Source organism: Chelonia mydas, chromosome 8 (assembly GCF_015237465.2).
Source record: "Chelonia mydas isolate rCheMyd1 chromosome 8, rCheMyd1.pri.v2, whole genome shotgun sequence".
Taxonomy (NCBI): Eukaryota; Metazoa; Chordata; order Testudines; family Cheloniidae; genus Chelonia; species Chelonia mydas.
The window spans coordinates 28,760,812-28,780,666 of record NC_057854.1 but is presented as its reverse complement, the minus strand read 5'-3'; the positions used below and the strand labels follow the sequence as shown (position 1 = coordinate 28,780,666).

The window sequence follows — 19,855 nt, the reverse complement described above, 5'->3', positions numbered from 1 at the left end:
GAACAGAAGGGATTTATGAGTAGAATAAAAAAAGTGTCAAACTGTTCCCATTTGGTCTGAATATGTGCGATGACCACTTCCTTCTCAAACGCACAATGTTCTGGAGATGAAAGGCAACATCTCTGGTAATGCTGCTTTTGCAAAGTGGCTGCTCACCCGAATTTGCAGTTTCACAGTCTAGCAAAGTCTTATAAGTAAGCTTGCCCATGCTGCAGCTTCCATCAACACTAGTGATATCCAAAGTAAGCCATGGGCTTCTGTACTTAGCTGACAATGGGCTGAAATGAGGAGTGTCTTCCTTACACCATTACTCAGAATATAATTTTACTTTAATACTTACACCTCAATTATCAGAATATTGCAGAATGCTGCAAAACAACATATTAGCACTGGTTTCACACCAGTGGATTTTCTCCTGCCCCCAATATCAGGCACATTAGTGTCCAGGAGTGAAAAGGTGAGTATTTCAATCAGACAGTTACAGTCTGCCTCATGCAAAATGTTTCAGTGGTCGCCTAAGGACAGCAGCCCAATTCCACCCCATTCACATCATAGAAGAACGTGCACAATGATGTCACTAATGGCTGTGGAGCTTCATTAAGCACTGTTAAGTTTCAACGTGCATCTGAAAAAGTGATTTTCAAATGCTTACAAATTAGCTATCCCACCAATTCCTTTGGCATGAACATGAGCCAATGAGAGCATAATTTACAAGCCACATTTAAAAATTTAGCTATTTTTGAGTTCTGTTTGGAAGGAAATATTGTGAGAAATAATTTTTCAAAGTGGGAGTTCTAGTAACTCAAGGGAGCAGACATATGTCACCTTCTGACAGACTAGTAAGAATATTTCTGCCAAAATGGAGAATTTTTTTTTTAATGCTATGAGCACATGAAGACAGGCGGTTTATATCTGAAATTAACCTGAATTACATATTGGTAACTCACAAACCAATGCTTTAAGAACACGCTTGTTTTCTTAAATGCCAGCTAAGGGGAAAAATTTGTAGGTGAAGTTTTTACCCGCTTCATTCTGACACTTCGCCTCTCCATAGCATTCCGAACGAAGGGTGGTTTCTTAGACAGTGTTGAACTGTCACTATCACTGCGATTTAGCTGAAAAAGAGACAGAAGTAATTGTTATAAAACAAGCATGCAGTGGAAGGCTATTATGAATGAGCCCACAGAGTTGCCGACATTTATAGAAAGCCATGGACTGAGAATTATCTGAGACAGTCACATGTAACAGTGCAATGAAACCCACCCGGTGCCCAAATCCGGCTGTTTTTCCTTGGCCACTGTCCTTTCCTGGCCTCCTCCCCTCTGTATTTCAATGGTGCTGTTTGAGAAGAGGTTGGAAGATACCATCACTTTTCGTTAGAACACTGCACAGGTCACAACACAGTCCCCTTCCCCTACTCAACAGCAATAACTAGGTCAGACGAGACTAAAAAAATAAGATGTAATGAACAATGTTGCATTGGCTGGGGATTAAGTCATTTCCATCCGTAACTTCTATGAATAAGAAGAGCATAACATTGGAGAAGGATTAAGTATTTTTTTTTCCTTTTCAAACAAACTATTTCTATATATGAAGCTAACTTAGTGTGGCATGTGAATACCTTGACTTTTTTCAGGGTTTTTTTGCAGCATTTTATATATTTGGGGTCAGATTGTTCCTGGCAACGCAGAGCAAGAAACCTCTTTTCTTTGTGCTACTTCCATAGTGGCTGGACACAATCATAATCCAAGCGTAGGGACAATTCTCTCCTTGTGAACCTTTGGGCCAGGCATTCAGGAGAGCACATGCAGAAATCCAAGGGCTGGAGGAGCAGGCATGTGCCTCCTGCATGCTAGGGAGCTCCAGGATATGATGCTACCACTGAGAAGGTGCAGGTTGGCATCACAAGGTTGTACCTATTATGCACAACTGTGATGTTAAATGTTCCATTTGATATGAGCATTAATTTACTGTACTCCAGGATATGCATCTGGAGTAAGGTCTAGGCATCCCTTGAATACTGAAACCACTGAGCCCTGGGCCATGTACCTTCCAGTGCCCTGAGACATGAATATTCCTTGGTATGCCTAAATGTCCTGTTGAGTGTTATTTATTGTATGGCTCAATGCTCAGAGGCCAAAGAGAAGATACAATTCAAAGATCTAGACTGTCGTGAAGAGAATTAAGCTCACAGCTAAAGCAAAGGCAAAACAGTTCACCTGTGAGCCTGATTTTGTCTGAACTGGATACGCAGGTTTTTCCAAGGACTGTTTTGCTGCACTCAGTGTTAGGCAGCCCTTGATGTTCTACTAGAGCACCTCAATCCTCAGTTAGACCAGCACGTACGTCACAAAAACAGTTTCCTGACAGCATTTACTTGTATTCTACACTGGTTGAAACTAAAGGAGTTATTTATAGTCTATCCTGATCCTCAATCCTGGAACTAATTAATTATGAATAAACACTGAATCAAAGAGGTGGCACTGACATCCTCAGTCAGTACACAGATCGTTCAATTAGTGTCACACACAGCACCGTGGAGTCTTTCACGCTCCCTCAGTGCTGCTAATTGAAGTTAGTCGTTCTCTGCTTTCTGATTTCCATCATGACCTTTGATTTTAGAGGAGATAAACACTAGTCAGACACTTACAGCATCTCTGTCTGATGATAACCCTAATATCCACCTTTAAGCAGCATTAAATGCAGCAAGGCTGCCTCTGGTTACAAAAGGGGCCTAAGGATTAGACAAGGTGCTATTCTGAACTGTCATTCCTCACTCTGTGATCTAAGGCAAGTTACTTAATCTGTCTATGCCTCATATTCCTCACTTGTAAAATTAATTGCCTACCTTGGTAAGACATTGAGATTCTTGGCTGACATATGTGCTACACTTTAATTAGTAATTGTTATTTATTTTAACTCACCCAAATTGACCCAGTTCTCGTTTGACATGTCTCAGATTTCTGTCTGGAGCCTTCATTCCAACCAGTGGCAAGTCATGGTCCATGTCAGAGCAATGACTCTGTACCAAATGTTGGCACTAATGCAACTTATTTTGGCAAGAAGAGGAAGAACCAGGGCATGAGATGTGGTGGCAGGCACTTGGCAAGGGCTTAGTGCCACAAAATACAGCAGTGTGCTTTAAGCAAGATGTGCAAGCAGTCCACAGAGATGGAGGACTGAAGATAGCTGATCCAGTTTCTAATGGCAGAGGAATCTCCCTATACTGAGTGACAGTTCTAGACCAGGACCATAAGCACAGAGCAGTGGGACTACATCACACAGACATGGGATGACCAGCAGTGGGTCCAGAACTTCTGTATAAGAAATGCCACATTTCTGGAGCTGCGTTCTGGTCCTTCACTGCCAGGATATGAGGCAATACCTGTCCAGAGGTGTGTTGCTCTTGCCCTCTGGAAGCTGCCTACCCCAGACTGTTACAGATCAGTGGCTAATTAACTTGGTGTTGACAAGACAACTGTGCTTTCTGTAATGTCAGTCACTAACGTTCTAGCATGGTGTCAGGGGTATCATGCTACTGAAGTGACATCTCCTACAAAGATGGCAAAGTGAGGTTCTGACCACTTAGTTTATTAAAGAACCTTTGCAGGTGCTAAAACCACTATCACAGCCAAGTTCCAATTTGGGTAATTATCTTAATCCTACCTAAAGTCATGCTAGCATTTTAATTATATTCATTCTCTCTACACTTCCTGCCCTAAGCCACTGTATTGTGCTGCTGTGGTACAACTGCTAAAATAGCTGCCTTTCAGGAGTGTGTAGTGATTCCACTATCACTTCCCATTGTGAGGTTTACTTAACAGGTGTGAAATGCTCTGTGGTCTTCTGATGTACAATGTCAAGAAAGGGTGCTGTACCCTCAACTCCCACTGAAGTTCAGGGTCACTGAGGATGCTATATACTCTCCCATCAGTGCAGTGTATTATCAGATGAACTAAAGATACTGTGCAGTCACTCAGGAAAAACATTTACAACAAAGTCTGCGGACGTGGATTCCTTACCCGGCAGATGTACTGACTCTGTGGTCCTGGCGAAAATGTTTTGGAGCGGATTATGGTGCTACTTCTGACAAATTGAGTTTGTGGGGGGTTAGCTGCTTTTTTCTCTTTTGGACGAACTACAGTAGAAGATTGTGCAAGGCTCTCAGTGTTTGTCTCTTTATCCACCTGAAAGAAATACACTTTAATAAACATAAGAATGGCTATACTGGGTCATACCAATAGTCCATCTAACCCAGTATCCTGTCTTCCAGCAGTGGCAGTGCCAGATGCTTTAAAGAGAATAAACAGAACAGGCCAATCACCGAGTGATCCATTCCTTGTCGTTCAGCCTCAGCATCTGGCAACCAAAGCTTAGGGACACCCAGAGCATACAGTTGCATCCATGACCATCTTGACTAACAGCCACTGATGGACTTATCTTCCATGAATTTACCTAATTCTTTTTTTAACCCAGTTACAGTTTTGGCCTTCATAAAATCCCCTGGCAATGAGTTTCACAGATTGACTGTATGTTGTGTGAGGAAATACTTCCTTTTGTTTATTGTAAACCTGCTGTCTATTAATTTCATTGGGGGACCCCTGATTCTTGTGTTATGTGAAGGAGTAAATAACAGTTCCTTATTCACTTTCTCCACACCATTCATGATGTTATAGACCTCTATCACATCCCCCCTTAGTCATCTCTTTTCCAAGCTGAACAGCCTCAGTCTCTTTAGTCTCTCCTCTTATGGAACCTGTTCCACATCCTTAATCATTTTATGTTATGTTCTTATGTACCTTTTCCATTTCTAATATATATTTTTTGAGATGGGGTGACCAGAATTAAATGAAGTATTCAAGATGTGGATATATCATGGATTCATACAGTGGCATAATGATATTTACCATTTTGTTATTTATCCCTGTAACTGCCTCCCCCCAACATACTATCAATGACAATTGCTTTTGTGTTTCAGCCTGAAATCCCACTTCTACTTTCACATGGAAAAGAGCAACTTTTCATGAATTAAACTACAATCTAGAGCAGACAAAGTTGTGTCTCTTTCTTGGCTCTCCTTATGCAATACACTGTAGTACTGCCCTCTCCAAACTTGTGAGTAATTTCAACAACTGTATCATTTCCTATGGACTCAGTTGCAAGTGACCTGTGTAAATCCTGAGTGACTCCACTAACTTTTTAGATTTACACCAATGTAGCAGATTAAAAATCGAGCCTTTAAATTTAGATTATCCATTAAAGACCACCTTTTTGTTATTGTACACCTGCAACTGACAGAGACAAGGCAATCTGAGCATTAAAACAGGCCCTTGATTAGGTAAATAGGTGGTGATTAGATAGTACTATCATTCAGGATTACATTAGGAGATCCCATGCGCTAATCATGTTGTCTGACAGTGCTTAGGTGAAGAATGCTTCCAAGACCAGGGGACATGGTATTTTGGATTAACTGGTATTTCATAAATGTAGTGTTATTTAAAATTGAGGTTTGACTGTAATGTAAGAGCTATCTTAAACTTCATGTGATTGCCGTAGTTCTCCTTAATTCAACATTGGCCTGGTCAGCTTTGCAGCAGATAGTACTTAGTCCTGCCAGGAGTGCAGGGGACTTGTCTAGATGACCTCTCCAGCTCCCTTCCAGTCCTACGATTCTATGATTAACACAGGGCCCACAAAAAACTTATCACAAGTGAATAAGACAAAGGGAAAAGGATGAGATCAAGAAATATGAAGATGTTCCACTCAGAATTGTTTTTAGCTCTTTTTAAATCGTAAAACTTCAAAGCAGCAGTAGAAAGAGACGAGCAATTCAGACTATGACAAGTATGTAGTCCAAAACAAAACATTAGAGGGCTATATGTTGGAAGCTGTGGCAGCAAATTTTCCTCCAAAAATGCAAATTCATGGGCTTTCCCCTCAAGATGAATTTGATGCAAATGTACACCCCTGTTGCAACAAAAGCCTCCTGTATTTGCATGAGTAAATCAGGTAACTGAACAGGGAAGCATCTGAATGACATGATTTGCTTATGCACACGCGGGAGGTTTTTGGTAAATGCAGGGCTGAATGGCCACAATATATATGTACATGCACTCTTGCAGATGAACACATTAGCGTTAGTAAGTCTGCTTTTCATTTGATAGGTCTGTGATAAGTTGTTTGGGCTACAGTGATTAGAACAAAAACAAAATAAAAGGAAACGTTCCCAAATTCAAGTGGAACACCTTCCCCACAACCTTCATCCCACAGGATGATAATTACTCCACCAAGCCTCTTATTTCCCCTGAAATGCTGCTTGCTGTGGTGCTATAAGAAACAGAAAAACACTCCATGTAATTTTCCAAAAAAACAAAAAACAGAAGGAATCGCATCAAGACCAGCAATTAGGGACGATAATAATAATGAACAATGTAGTGCTTAATTCATCTTACTAAATATCAGCCTTTTGGAAGCGACAACATTTACTCTGGGCTTTACCTTTACTGCTACCGACTCAGCATGCACTTGGGATTCTGGATTCTCTTCCGCCTCCCAGAGTGTTTTTCCATCATAGAATTCTTCCTCCTCTTCTGCTTCATTGTCACTGTTCCCATCCTGCTCTTCTTGCTCGGCAACCTCCTCATCTTGCCTGTCATATAAACTGCTTCTGTTACTGGGCTGGACCCACCTGGGACAATACCCCCATAGCATCCTTGATGCTGGTTGGTGTCCTAAGTACTCTGATCAAAAAAACCTCTAGAGCTGCCAGTTGTACCAGATATCTCATGACGTCCCATGGAACAAGGGAATAACAAAAGCACGCCGGTTGGAGTGGAAGAACCAGCAGTGAAACAGTTAAAGGGAATTTTCTCGTCTTTCATTCTATGGTAAGGAGATGACTACGGTTTAATACATTTGCTTCAGTTTCTGCCACAAGCTGTATACTGGGTCTGGTCCATTTGGGTTTGACTTAGTGCTGCTGGTCCAACTGTATGGTGGGTTTAGGAGGCTGACTCGGGGATTCCCCCAAACTGAGGTACTCTCAGTTTGAAAGTTAGAATTATGTTAAACAACATGTTCTTGAGAATCTTTTGGGAAACCTGAGCTCAATTATGCATTTTGGTAGATTCCCCACCAAGGTTCATGCTAAGTTTTGCTTTGAATTTTGTGGTTGTTTGAACGTAACACTCAGTGAAATGTGGGACTGACCATGTAATCCACAGCCAATTAAAGAGCTCATGCAAATCCCTGTGAACTGAAGCTATGGTATTTCACAGGTCCATCAAGCACTATGTGCCACAGATTAATATATTTTATCTCTTCCAATTTTAACTTTTATTAGCTCTAGTCTCAATTCTCAGGCACATGCTCTTCTGTTTCAGTGGCTACAGCATGTTTCTATTGATGTAGAAAAAGATACCAGAAATGATCTTTTGCAAAGTTCAAGAACTTTGATCAGCTACTAGACACATTTCAATATTACACGATTGCACCTTTGTCTGCATATTATCACATTAAACTTTGACTCATTGACATCCTTACCTGAAACACTGTGTCAAACCCATAGAATCCACAGACTCTTATACTATGATAAGAGAATAGGATGCCACCTACCAATTCTCTCCACTAGTTAAAGTGCTTCTGCTTTCTTCCAGCTTCTTCTCTACTGCTTCCAGTTCAACAGCAGTCTGTTCCAGCAGTGCAGATACAGAGTCCTGTATAGAGGAAAGGGCTTTATTTAAAGACAGAATTCATTCCTAAACCCCATCAGCTATCAGAGTGAGTGTTCCATACTCACAATAAACCTGAGAAAAAAATAGGAAAAGGTCCATCAATCAGGTAAAAAGTTACATCCTAAATCAAACTTTTAGTTTTATTGACCCATTTAGTATCATAATGAAATTTTTTACATATAAGAATGCCATGGAATCACACAACTCCTGATTTCTTCTCAGCAATGTAATATATTATAGAGGAGGTTTATGCAAGCTTCCTTTTAGCATTTGTCCTTACTGTTTTTTCAGCGCAGGATACTGCAGAACAAATATCCCCTTGTTTGTGTTTTCTGCTTTGCTTCTGAAGATATTTATAACTAAGAAGGTTGTACCAGCGTGTTGACTTCTCTCCAGATCTACATATTTCAGCAAGGCTAATTTGTGCCCCACCCTGTTGGAACCAAGAAAAAAAAGAGTTGTGAGTGCCATCTCAGAAAGAAGTGACTGCAGCAATAAAATGTCAGCAGAAATATGTAGCAGCAAAAACCAAGGCTTTGGGAGCTGAAGGTTTAGTTGTCCCTGAGAAAAACCACCACCACCACCACCACCACTAATCTTCACTCTCTCGCTATTTCAGACATCATCTTGGTGATGGTTGGATGATATTAAATTGAACCATATTGTTGGTGGCTTCCAAGGGTCAGTACACAAGAAAGATTCACTTCAGCAGCTGCGTGCAAATAAGTGTCAAGAATGATGAACAATTATGTTGTGGCCATGGTAACTTGCAATCACTTTCAATTAGCAAGAATAAAAGACAACAATTAAAAAGAGATGGATTCTTTTCTAATTTAAGGGCTCATCAAATTGCTCTTTCGGATGTAGGTGCTTGCGATTGATCATTTAAAAAGGTTCCCCTTGTTTTTGTGTCCACTCAGCCTAGATCCACTGTGAACCTTCATTTTGTCTTCTTTTACTACATCATGGCATATGCACAATATATTGCAATTCTGTTACAATTTATATGGCCTGTGCTTGAGTAGACACTATTCATTAGCTAAGTACAGTTTATTTTATATTGCACAGATTTCCTGCAATTAAATTCAGCCCAATCTGGAGTTTACCGAGGCACATAAGCATGTGCGCTACCAGATGGAAAATCAGTTTGGAATACAGGGGCTGTTTCTTAAGCCCAAGTGTGGTTCACAGGTGAAGGTAGCAAAGCAGGAACACCATAAAAGTGTGGTGGGATTCCCAACCAAAATGTATGTAGACAATAGCATTTACTAAGGGAGACATGAAAGACTCCAGAAACGTACAAACAGAATTAACTTTTTGTTGCTTTGTAATTACTTAGGCCCCAGGTCTATAAGCCTTACTCATATTAAGTAAAGTATCTTACTCCAGAAGCAGTTTCATTAAAATCAACTCCCTTACTAAGGGAATACTGACCATTAAAAAGGATAACTGAACTCATACCAACAGAGTTCTATGGAATTATAGGGTTCTTTACAATTTACACTCTTCTACTGAATTTGAGAGAATGATCACATTTCTAAAAGGATTTTGTAAAAATCCTTAAGAATGTAATAAAACTGCCTCCATTATAGAATTCTACAGATTTTTTTTAAAAAATCCTCTACAAAGGAGATCATTCTCTATTACATTCTACAGAACATTTCCCTAAAGGGTGGGTGCAAATTGTGGTTCACACCCTTAAGTCACAAGGGAAGAGGAGTCAAGTGGTTTGAGGAATTGGGTTTCTAATGCAGACCTTAAGCCACTGTACATATTGGCATAACTGGGATTCTCCGATATACTGAAAGTCCATCTCTACAGGGATGGGTCCTACAGCTAAGGACAGTAAGGGAAGCTTGCATAACTGGCCAAATCTAAGTTTTGAGAACACTAGGTATTTGTCAAATTAAGCAGAAGAGATGGAAGAAAAGATTCACACAGAAATGAATGCTAACCAGGCACTCCTCAAGGTGAGACTTATCCACAGTGCAAACATCAACTCTTAAAGTCTTCTGGTGTAAAGCAGGGTAAGAGATTGAAACCCAAAATATTTCATTGTATACAAGACTGTCTGAAGCTTCCATGGGTCTTGTGCGGAACAAACAACTTGTGCTTTCAGAGCAAGGAAGAACAGCCACACGAATGTTCCTATTGAAAAATATTTTAATTAGTGCCATATTAACTTGCTGTAAGCATCTGTTATGAGATTACCATAAATCACAAAACACTATTATTTACCCAATTCATTGTGAGAGCATCTATCATAGTCAGACTTTCCTCTTTGCAATACTAATCTCAACTATAACAGTGAGTACTTTTTAGGGCACATAAATTTTTAAAAACAAATATGAAATGTATTATAATTTTAGGACAAGTGGAGTTATGTACCTAAAAACAGGATCTAGAGTCTTCTTAAAGTCACTGACTAGTCACTGACATTTAGATGAGGAAAAAAAAACATTAAGAGAGGGAATTAAGATGGACAAAACTAGGAAGCTTAAATGCCCTGGAGAGAACTTCTGAAGTGTTGGATTTTTGTAATGCTGTACTTACGATACTCAAAACATTAGTTGCAAATGGGAAAAAAAATCTTCACCAAAAATGTGGGACTGCAAGGGCTGGAAACACTGCCAAATAGCTGCTGGCTAAACATACATGACATTCATAGCACTTTTGATGTGAAAGCAACATCTTCCATTTATTTTGTTGGCAGCAGTGAATGTGATCTACTGAGTTAATGCTTAATTTTTCGTTTGAATGGGACTGGCAAACCATGAAAGTCCATGTATCTGAACTCTGCACACCCTCTGCTCAGCTGCACTGAGCAATGAGCCACAGCTGACAATCTTGCCTGTTAAATGTTAAATTCCATATAAGTTTTTCCTAGCAAAGGAAATAAATGAATCTAAAGATTATTGCAGGAAGTTCATCTTCATTTCCATATGTGGATGTATGAGCTCACAACTGATGGCAAATGTGGGATAAAAAATGGGATGTGCTTAGAGGGCTACATGCATTATATAAAATGAAAAATAAACTAAGATGTGTGAGATCCCGGATGAAGTCTATTACAACCATTTCTACTATGTTTATTTAATCTACTTACACTTTCTGATCTTGCTGTAACATTAGAGCAGGAACGTTATTCAGCTGCATGACTAATATTGCAAATTGTTTATTTTTGTCATCATACCTGAATTAATTGGAAAAAATGTGAGAAGACACATTAGCAACAACAAAACTGCCTTAGACACAATGAAAGACTGTTCTGTTTTCAAGACACCTTCAGATTTGCTGGCTTGACATTTGCTGCACTAAGATATTTGAAATCTGACAAGAGAACTACACCAAGGGAGTCTAAAAATTATTTTCCGATAGCTCGTTATGTATAATTCAATCAATCACATTCTAGTTATGTATAACATTTTTGTATAACAACCAGTGGACATATAGTGGTTTAAGTCATTCAGATAAGGTGTACTATAAATTTGAACCAAGGCATTAGAGTATTTTTACCTGTTATTCAGGTAAATAGCTGAATTCCAAATAAGATTTTAATATATAGAATCATATTTAGATAAAAATAGCATACTAAAAGAAAAATTAATTACATTTAAGAATGCCCAGTGGCTCAGGCATTTTTATGCTGAAGAAGTTAGGAGTAAACAATCCATAACATCAGTAACAAAATAAAATCAAGTGGTCTTGTGCTCGTTATTTTTTCAGAGCTGTTTCTGGTGTGGTTCCCCCAGTCATTTGAGTAAGGCCCTCCATATCTGGCCCATCATGTTGCCAACCCCTCTTGCTGCTCTTATCATTCAGATGGGACAGCCAATTTAGCCTACCATTTATGATTAGGGTTACTAATAGCCACCCTATTAGTTGGTCAGTAGGGGATGGAGAAACCCAGCAAGATGATTTCCAGAGACCAAATCCTGTTTTTTCCATGATGCATCTAGTCTACTGAGGCCACAAACAAAAGGTCCCAATTCTCTCATTGCTGATTTACCCTGGTGAACGTAACACCAATAGATTTCCACTGATGTGAGTGAGAGCAAAACCAGGCCCAGAGTGTCCAGATAATAAGGTGATAATCACACTTTATAGTGTACATTAAGCAAGATTAGTCCAATAACATAAAAAAAAAGATATTGGAAAGAGAAGGCTGTAGAGAGCATGCAAGTCTTATGAGAACAAGATATATCAAGAACTATTAAGATCAGAGTCTCAAAAACAACAGAAGCCACCCAGCTTACTTCATAGCAATTTGCACTTTGGCAGTCCCAGCTGCTTCTGTATGATCACTGTCAAACATTATCATTTCTGACACACAGAGTCTGAAAGAAATCAAGGACAATTAAGGGCCTGTGGAATTTCAATAAGACACAGTTAATTTAGGAGGCACAGCCTTTTCTCCTCTCCGCACAAATTTTGGAGGGAACTGGGCATATGGGTCTGTTAAGGGGTTTTGCTTTCTCTTATTATTTCTTTAAGTGTGCATATCAGAGAAACATATTTACAGTGAGTTACATGCCTCCCCTCTGCTGCCAGCAAAAATGTGAGACAGGAGGCAACACAAACTCAAGGAGTGAAAGCTATATTGGAAATGCCACGTGGCCTCATTCTCTGAAGTGGCTGAACCTTTTTGGCTGAAGTTTTCCAGAGAAATTCAGCCTGAGGCAGACACCTGGTATGAAATATTTCAGCCCAAACAGTTATGTTTGGCAAAATTATGGCCCTCTTTTTAGTTGTTTATATGATGGAAAGTATCAGGCAACCTTAACAGGCAGTGCTGCCTGCCCTAACTCTCATGTCTACAGATATTGGGTAAAATCCAAGAGTCTATATCTTAACCAAATTGCAAAAAGGATTACAATCACGTCTGGTAATGTTGGCTTGATATCTAAATCATGAGCTTCTTACTAAACAAATCTGGAGTATACCTTTGTACAGCTGCCTCATACACCCCGCTGTCTCCAGCAACAGATTCATCTGACACTGCAGCTGACACACATGCCACCTTCAGTGTGGCCCCTCCAGCTGAATTTACACCTGTGATAAAATGAAGGGAGGAAAAACAAAGGTGTTAATGAAAAAGCTGGGTGCATCAGCAACTGTAGCTTTCAAGGCAAGTGTTTTTCTTTCACTCATGTGTCAAGTGATAATAGGCTTCTGACTCTGAATGGAACTACTCTTTAGCTGGTGTGAAATTAGTCCTGGTGGACAGGGCCAGACTGACAGCCATGGTGACTGAAAAGCTTCTCTTTAACCTAAGACAGCAGAAGGAAGAGCAGTATCTTTATTTCCATCCATGGGTGTATGAGCTCACAGCAGACACTGCATAGACAGCAGCAGGATTAGCCTTTCCACATAGCCTGAAGGGTTTGCCTCAATTCAAGCCACCAAAACCTATAGCGAAAAATATAGAACCTAGAAAGAATGGTTGAGGTAAGTGGTAGGATATGAATTTTATCTGCTATAGCTGTACATCGAATTTAGATCTCTCTCTTAACTTTAGCTATCCAAACTGTACTCAGGGCTATTTTTGGAAGAGAAGGGGAAAGGTTTTGCTGTTTAGGTTTCAGAAAATCTTCTGCGTGCCCATTGTACCAGTGTTACCTTGAGAGCAGCAGCCTTGGCAGGGTGACAGTGCAAAGATGTCACACTGGGGATTCCAGGATCACCATCCAAAAGTCAGATGTAAAAGCAGTGTGTTTTTTTTAACAGCTCCCAATTCCTCAAACCTAGCAAAGCATGTACTCCATTAAGGATTATATCTATGTTTGACACTAGCCATTTTGGCTGTAGTCCTGTTTAAAGAGTGTAGTTTGTAGTTTGACTTTTCCCTATTGTAGAATAGATCATAAAACAAATCTATTTCCTTACGCTCCTCTAACTCAAACTGTTGAAAGATTTTTGTTCAAACTTTTGCACACACACAAAAAAGTTACTGTCAGATAGGGACAAATCTTGAAAATTTCAGTCCCAAAGGTGAATACTACAGATGAAAGCAGGGGCTTATAAAAGAAACTATTTTACAGTTAACTGCAGATGGCACTACAGGCAACTCCTATAATTGCTGATTAATTTTGCAAAGATTCAGCTCAGAGGAGACAGTGTGAACTAGTATCAAAGTTATTTTTATAAGATGCTGCTGGGAAATATTTTCCCTTGCATCCCTGTACAGTACTGTCAGTGAGAGAAGTAATCTAAGCTTTCTCCTTAGAACGTAAAAACAGGCTAGCAACCATTCATGGTGTAGTAGATCAGTCATTAAATAAGGCAGATGATGAATACAGGGCTAAAAATGACATTCACAAACCAATTTATTTTTTCTTGTGCTGTCTTAGCGGACTTATTCCTGCTGTATTCCCATTGAAATCCATGGGACTACTGTAGGTATCAAAGTAAGCTTTATATTCATGGCTCAGATATAAGGGGTGGCATGATTAATCTCTGTTTCTTTCCTTATTACTGTGGCATAGCCTTTACTCCCCAGCCTTTAATATGAACGTTAAACTTCCCTGGTAGCTTGTTTTATAGCCAGTCAGTTGAGACTTACACACTGCCCCACAAAATACAAAGCTAGAAGTCATATTTTGCACACATATATATTCACATATACATATATATATTCATTCTTTTCCTAGGCAAGTTAGTCCTCACATACTAGAGCTCTTTGTCCCTTTTCAATTACCAATGCCATTTAAACACTTCAACCAGAAAGCGTCTGGTTTTTGATCACTTCAGCTGAGTAATTTGTGGCCCAGAAAAATGACGTCCTTCTATTCAGAATCACTCTTCAGGATACTGCTACAATGGACAGATAGCATCCTTTCCCTTACTAGTTCAATTACTATTCCTTTCCAGCCTTCTTCCTGTTCCCCGCCCCACCACCAACTCACATCCTTCTCTGAGATTAAGGGAGACTGCTTAGTTCTATTAAAATTTTATTTTGTTTTTGCTTTCTCCCACTTACACATTCTGGGTGTCAAGTTCATTCAGGTGGCAGGCAATACACCCCCGTGTTGCCAGTTCACATTTCCCTGAATGGAGACAAGCCAGACTCAGCCATTATTACAAGAGCTGCATGCCTGCTCCTGGTGCCCACAAGGAATCTTTCCTTTTGTGCTTCTAAAAGAGAAAAACTTCTAAACTGGAAGTTAAAAAAGGTAATCCAGAAAAATGGGGTTGAAATATAGGGAAGGAAAACAAACCATTCCAAACCACCACTGACTTACGCAGAAGATAAGGGTAAAAACTAGGGCTGTCGATTAATCGCAGTTAACTCGCGATTAACGGGGAAAAAAATTAATGGTGATTAAAAAAAGTAATGGTGATTAATCGCATTGTTAAACAATAGAATACCAATTGAAATTTATTAAATATTTTTGGATGTTTTTCCACATTTTCAAATATATTGATTTCTATTACAACACAGAATACAAAGTGTTACTCCTGAGGGCATTCTGCGCCAAAAAATTAAAATTCTGCACCAAAATCCAAAAATTTGTGTACAGTATTTTAAAATTCTGCAAATTTTATTTGTCAAATAAATGTGGAGGCTCCAGCATGGCATTGGGGAGCACAGGCCACTGGCTGCACAGAGGTGGGAGATCACTGTGAAGCTACGCCCTGGGACATGGACTGAGCCGTGAGGCTGCACCCAACTCTGACACAGTGCAAGGACAAGGCCTGCCCTGAAAACACCCCAGGGCCCTGCCCCTCCATGCCAGGTGCACCAAGCGTGGATGGCAGGCTCAGCAAGGCAGGATCCAAGTGTGGAGGAGCTTAGTGTGGGGGGATCCAGTTGTGTGTTGAGAGGATTCTGTGTGGGGCAATCTGGAAGCGGGCAGCTGAGTGGGGGATCTGGATGCACAGGGGCTTGTTAGGGGATTCTGGGTGCAATGGTAATGGGACTCTGCAGAGGAGTCCAGGTGAAGGTGGTTAGAGCTCAGCAGGGTGGGTCTGAGTGTGGGGAGATCAGTGGGGGGTCCAGATACTGGGGGAGGTGGGTTCAGTGGGTCGGAGATCCAGGTGCAGGTGGTTGGGGCTCGGTAGGGTGGGGATCCGGGTGGGTTGTTGGTGTGGTCCAGGTGCAGGGGGAGTGGGGCTTGTGGGGGGGGGGTCTGGGTGTGGGGGAGTCTGGATGCATGGGAGTTAGGTGGATGGGGGAGCAGCTCCCCGTACAGTGATCCCTCCCCCGCAGCTGAGAAGCAATGGGTGCAGGGAGTGGGGGGATGGGGGGGTGAGGAGGGAGTTTGCAGAGCTTCCTACAGAAGGGGGAGAAATCTGGAGGTGGGTCTGACACAGTCCCGGATACCATGCAGGGGAAGAGGAAGTCCTGTTGTCCCCAGCCCAGCCCAGCCCAGCCCAGTCAGGACTAGTAGCTGAGCCCAGCACACGGTAGGAGGCATCATACTGGACTTTCCCAGTCCCACGCCCTGCCCCACAGTAATTTATTTCTCTGCCGGCTGCCTTGGGCACCCAAAACATACTGCTAGGGAGGGTTGTACGACCGCTCTTGTGGCTTCCCTTTGCTTCCCCCATCAGAAAGTCATTTTTCTGTGGGGAAGCAAAGAAATATGCAGGGGACATAAATTCTTTGCATGTGCAGTTGCACAGAATTCCCCCAGAGTAAAAGTCTACAGTGCTCAGATTATATTATTATTTTTTATTACAAATATTTGCACTGTAAAAATGATAAAAGAAATAGTATTTTTCAATTCACTTCATACAAGTACTGTAGTGCAATCTCTTTATTGTGAAAATGTAACTTACAAATGTAGATTTTTTTTTGTTATATAACCACACTCAAAAACAAAACAATGGAAAATTTTAGAGCCTACATGTCCACTCAGTCCTACTTCTTGTTCAGCCAACTGGTAAGAGAAACAAGTTTGTTTACATTTACAGGAGATAATGTTGCCTACTTCTTATTTACAATGTCACCTGAAAGTGAGAATAGGCGTTCACATGGCACTTTTGTAGCTGGCATAGCAAGGTATTTACGTGCCAGATATGCTAAACATTCGTATGCCCCTTCATGCTCCGGCCACCATTCCAGAGGACATGCTTCCATGCTGATGATGCTCATTAAAAAAATAATGCGTTAATTAAATTTGTGTCTGAACTCCTTGGAGGAGAATTGTATGCCTGCTGCTCTGTTTTACCTGCATTCTGCCATAAATATTTCATGTTCTAGCAGTCTCGGATCATGACCCAGCACATGTTCGTTTTAAGAACACTTTCACAGCCGATTTGACAAAACACAAAGGTACCAATGTGAGATTTCTAAAAATAGCTACAGCACTCGACCCAAGGTTTAAGAATCAGAAGTACCTTCCAAAATCTGAGAGGCAAGAGGTGTGGAGCATGCTTTCAGAAGTCTTAAAAGAGCAACACTCAGATGTGGAAACTACAGAACCTGAACCACCAAAAAAGAAAATCAACCTTCTGCTGGTGGCATCTGACTCATATGATGAAAATGAACGTGCATTGGTCCACTCTGCTTTGGATCATTATTAAGAAGAACCCATCATCAGCATGGACGCATGTCCTCTGGAATGGTGGTTGAATCATGAAGGGACATAAGAATCTTTAGCACATCTGGCACGGAAACATCTTGCAACGCCGGCTACAACAGTGCCATGTGAACGCCTGTTCTCACTTTCAGGTGACATTGTAAACAAGAGGCGGGTAGCATTATCTCCTGCAAACTGTAACCAAACTTATTTGTCTGAGCGATTGACTGAAGTAGGACTGAGTGGACTTGTAGACTCTAAAGTTTTACAATGTTTTATTTTTGAATGCAGTTATTTTTTGTACATAAGTCTATATTTGTAAGTTCAACTTTCATGATAAATTTCAGAGTAGCAGCCGTGTTAGTCTGTATTCACAAAAAGAAAAGGAGTACTTGTGGCACCTTAGAGACTAACAAATTTATTTGAGCATAAGCTTTCGTGAGCTACAGCTCACTTCATCGGATGCATTCGATGAAGTGAGCTGTAGCTCATGAAAGCTTATGCTCAAATAAATTTGTTAGTCTCTAAGGTGCCACAAGTACTCCTTTTCTTTTCATGATAAAGAGATTGCACTACAGTACTTGTATTAGGTGAATTGAAAAAAACTATTTCTTTTGCTTTTTACAGTGCAAATATTTGTAATAAAAAATAAATACAAAGTGAGCACCGTACACTTTGTATTCTGTGTTGTAATTGAAATAAATATTTTTGAAAATGTAGAAAACATCAAAAATATTTAAATAAATGGTATTCTTTTATTGTTTAACAGCATGATTAATTGCGCGATTAACTTCTATTATTTTTTTTAATTGCTTGACAGCCCTAGTAAAAACCTTCACAATCTTCAGGACAAGGATCATGCTCTGTCAGGGAAACACCTAGTACAATGAGGGTGCTACCATAAACAAATAGTAGAAAACCAAGTATTTAGATACTACAGCCACAGTGCTTAGATATTTGGGATAGGGTGCTATGGAAAACAGACATAACAGAAGCTATCAGAGCTAACATACCATAGGCATCCTGAATAGGCTAGAAAAGCTCTAAAAGCAGCAGGTGGGTAGAGTTGCCAGGGGTCCAGTTTTTGACTGGAACGCCGCATTTGCTCCAACCCCTCAGACAGAGACAAACACCTACAAGATCTCTATCAAGTGTTCTTACAACTACAGTACCCACCTGCTGAAGTGAAGAAACAGATTGACAGAGCCAGAAGAGTACCCAGAAGTCACCTACTACAGGACAGGCCCAACAAAGAAAATAACAGTTAAGAGAATTAGGTCCCAGTCCTGCAAATCCTTTGTAAGAACCTCTAGGGTTGGAATCTAGGGACCATAAGGGTTCTGGGCTGCTGGCACCTCTGCATCACCACTGGGGGCTTAGGCTGGGTGTCCTCGGGAGGACCCTGTGCGGCTGGGCTCGGCAGGAAGTATTGCACAGCAGGATGTAGGTGGCGGATCCAAACAGCCACTGACTGGCTGGTACCAGTATTTAAACCAGGAAGCCATGAAGGGAGCTGTATGAGCAACAACACAGAGTGCCTGCCCATCTCTGCTCCAGATCCTGCTTGTGAAAGACCCTAGATTCTGGTTTCTGACCCTGGTTTGTCCTTGACTTTGCTATTCAATTGCTGCCTGTAACCTGGCATCTGACCCCAATCTCCTGGTAACCTGACCCGGTCTGCCTCCTGGTGTCCGACGCTCGGTCTGCCCTCTTGCCTGTCTCAGACTCTGACCTCCTGGTACCTGACTCGGTCTGACTCCTGCCCCACCACTAGTCTAACCTCCCACATCCCAGTTGTGATACCCTTAGTCACATTAGTAACTGCTGGAGGATCAGGTCTCTAATTACAGAATTACTGCTGTGAGGGTGTTTTTAAGGGCCACCTCATACCATCAATTGAATTCACTGAGGAGTTCTGTTTAAAAACTAAAATATTACAGCCATGGTATTTATCTGATAACATAGAGTAGCAAACATTTTTTCATCTAATACTATTATGTTCAAGCTAGGAAATTTAAACATGTGAAAAAGAAAACAACACATGGGAGGCTCTAACAAATGCATGAAGAGAAAGACATCAAGAATTTGTGCTTACACTGCATTGAAGTGATTCTGCAAAAGAGACATATTGGTGTCTTCTACAAGTCTTTGTACATGATAATACATGGAACTTGAAGACCTCAAAAACCACACAGATTAGGGCAGTAGTTACCAATTATGTGCAACTGGGTGTTTGTCAGATAACCCTTTTAGACCATTAAGGGCTTGATTCAAATTAATAATAATCAAATTAACTAATCACTATATCTTACTCTCTTACTGTCCTGACCAAATTCCATATGGAATTTGATATAATATCTGGGCTAAATCTCAGAAAAAAAATATTTTCTATCCTATTCAGGGTCTTACACCTAAATTATAGGAGTGACAGCATTCTGCCAATAAGATGTGCCATTCCTAGAAGGAATAGAGTGAGATAAGGAGTGAGCAGAAGCTTTAAATCCCCGTTTTATACCAATTACCGAATCTCCTCCTGAGTCAAGAACTGAACCAAACAACTGGTTTTCAGGCTATGTACATACTACCGCTTACATGGAT

General features: G+C 40.6%; 1 protein-coding gene across 2 annotated transcripts in view; it reads right to left on the bottom strand.

Annotated features, from left to right (window-relative positions):
* Nucleotides 1-19,855, bottom strand: part of WWC1 (WW and C2 domain containing 1) — a 131,031-nt gene that overhangs the window by 10,194 nt on the left and 100,982 nt on the right. The window contains exons 12-20 of one of the 2 annotated variants that reach the window (XM_007071451.4): nucleotides 12,677-12,785; nucleotides 11,990-12,070; nucleotides 10,840-10,926; nucleotides 9,689-9,881; nucleotides 8,014-8,166; nucleotides 7,615-7,715; nucleotides 6,499-6,649; nucleotides 4,023-4,187; nucleotides 1,023-1,115 (exon numbers count right to left, since the gene is read on the bottom strand). In XM_007071451.4, the coding sequence (XP_007071513.2) occupies nucleotides 1,023-1,115; nucleotides 4,023-4,187; nucleotides 6,499-6,649; nucleotides 7,615-7,715; nucleotides 8,014-8,166; nucleotides 9,689-9,881; nucleotides 10,840-10,926; nucleotides 11,990-12,070; nucleotides 12,677-12,785 (1,133 nt within the window). The remainder of the gene's footprint in view (nucleotides 1-1,022; nucleotides 1,116-4,022; nucleotides 4,188-6,498; nucleotides 6,650-7,614; nucleotides 7,716-8,013; nucleotides 8,167-9,688; nucleotides 9,882-10,839; nucleotides 10,927-11,989; nucleotides 12,071-12,676; nucleotides 12,786-19,855) is intronic. The other variant, XM_037907894.2, reaches the window with a different exon arrangement.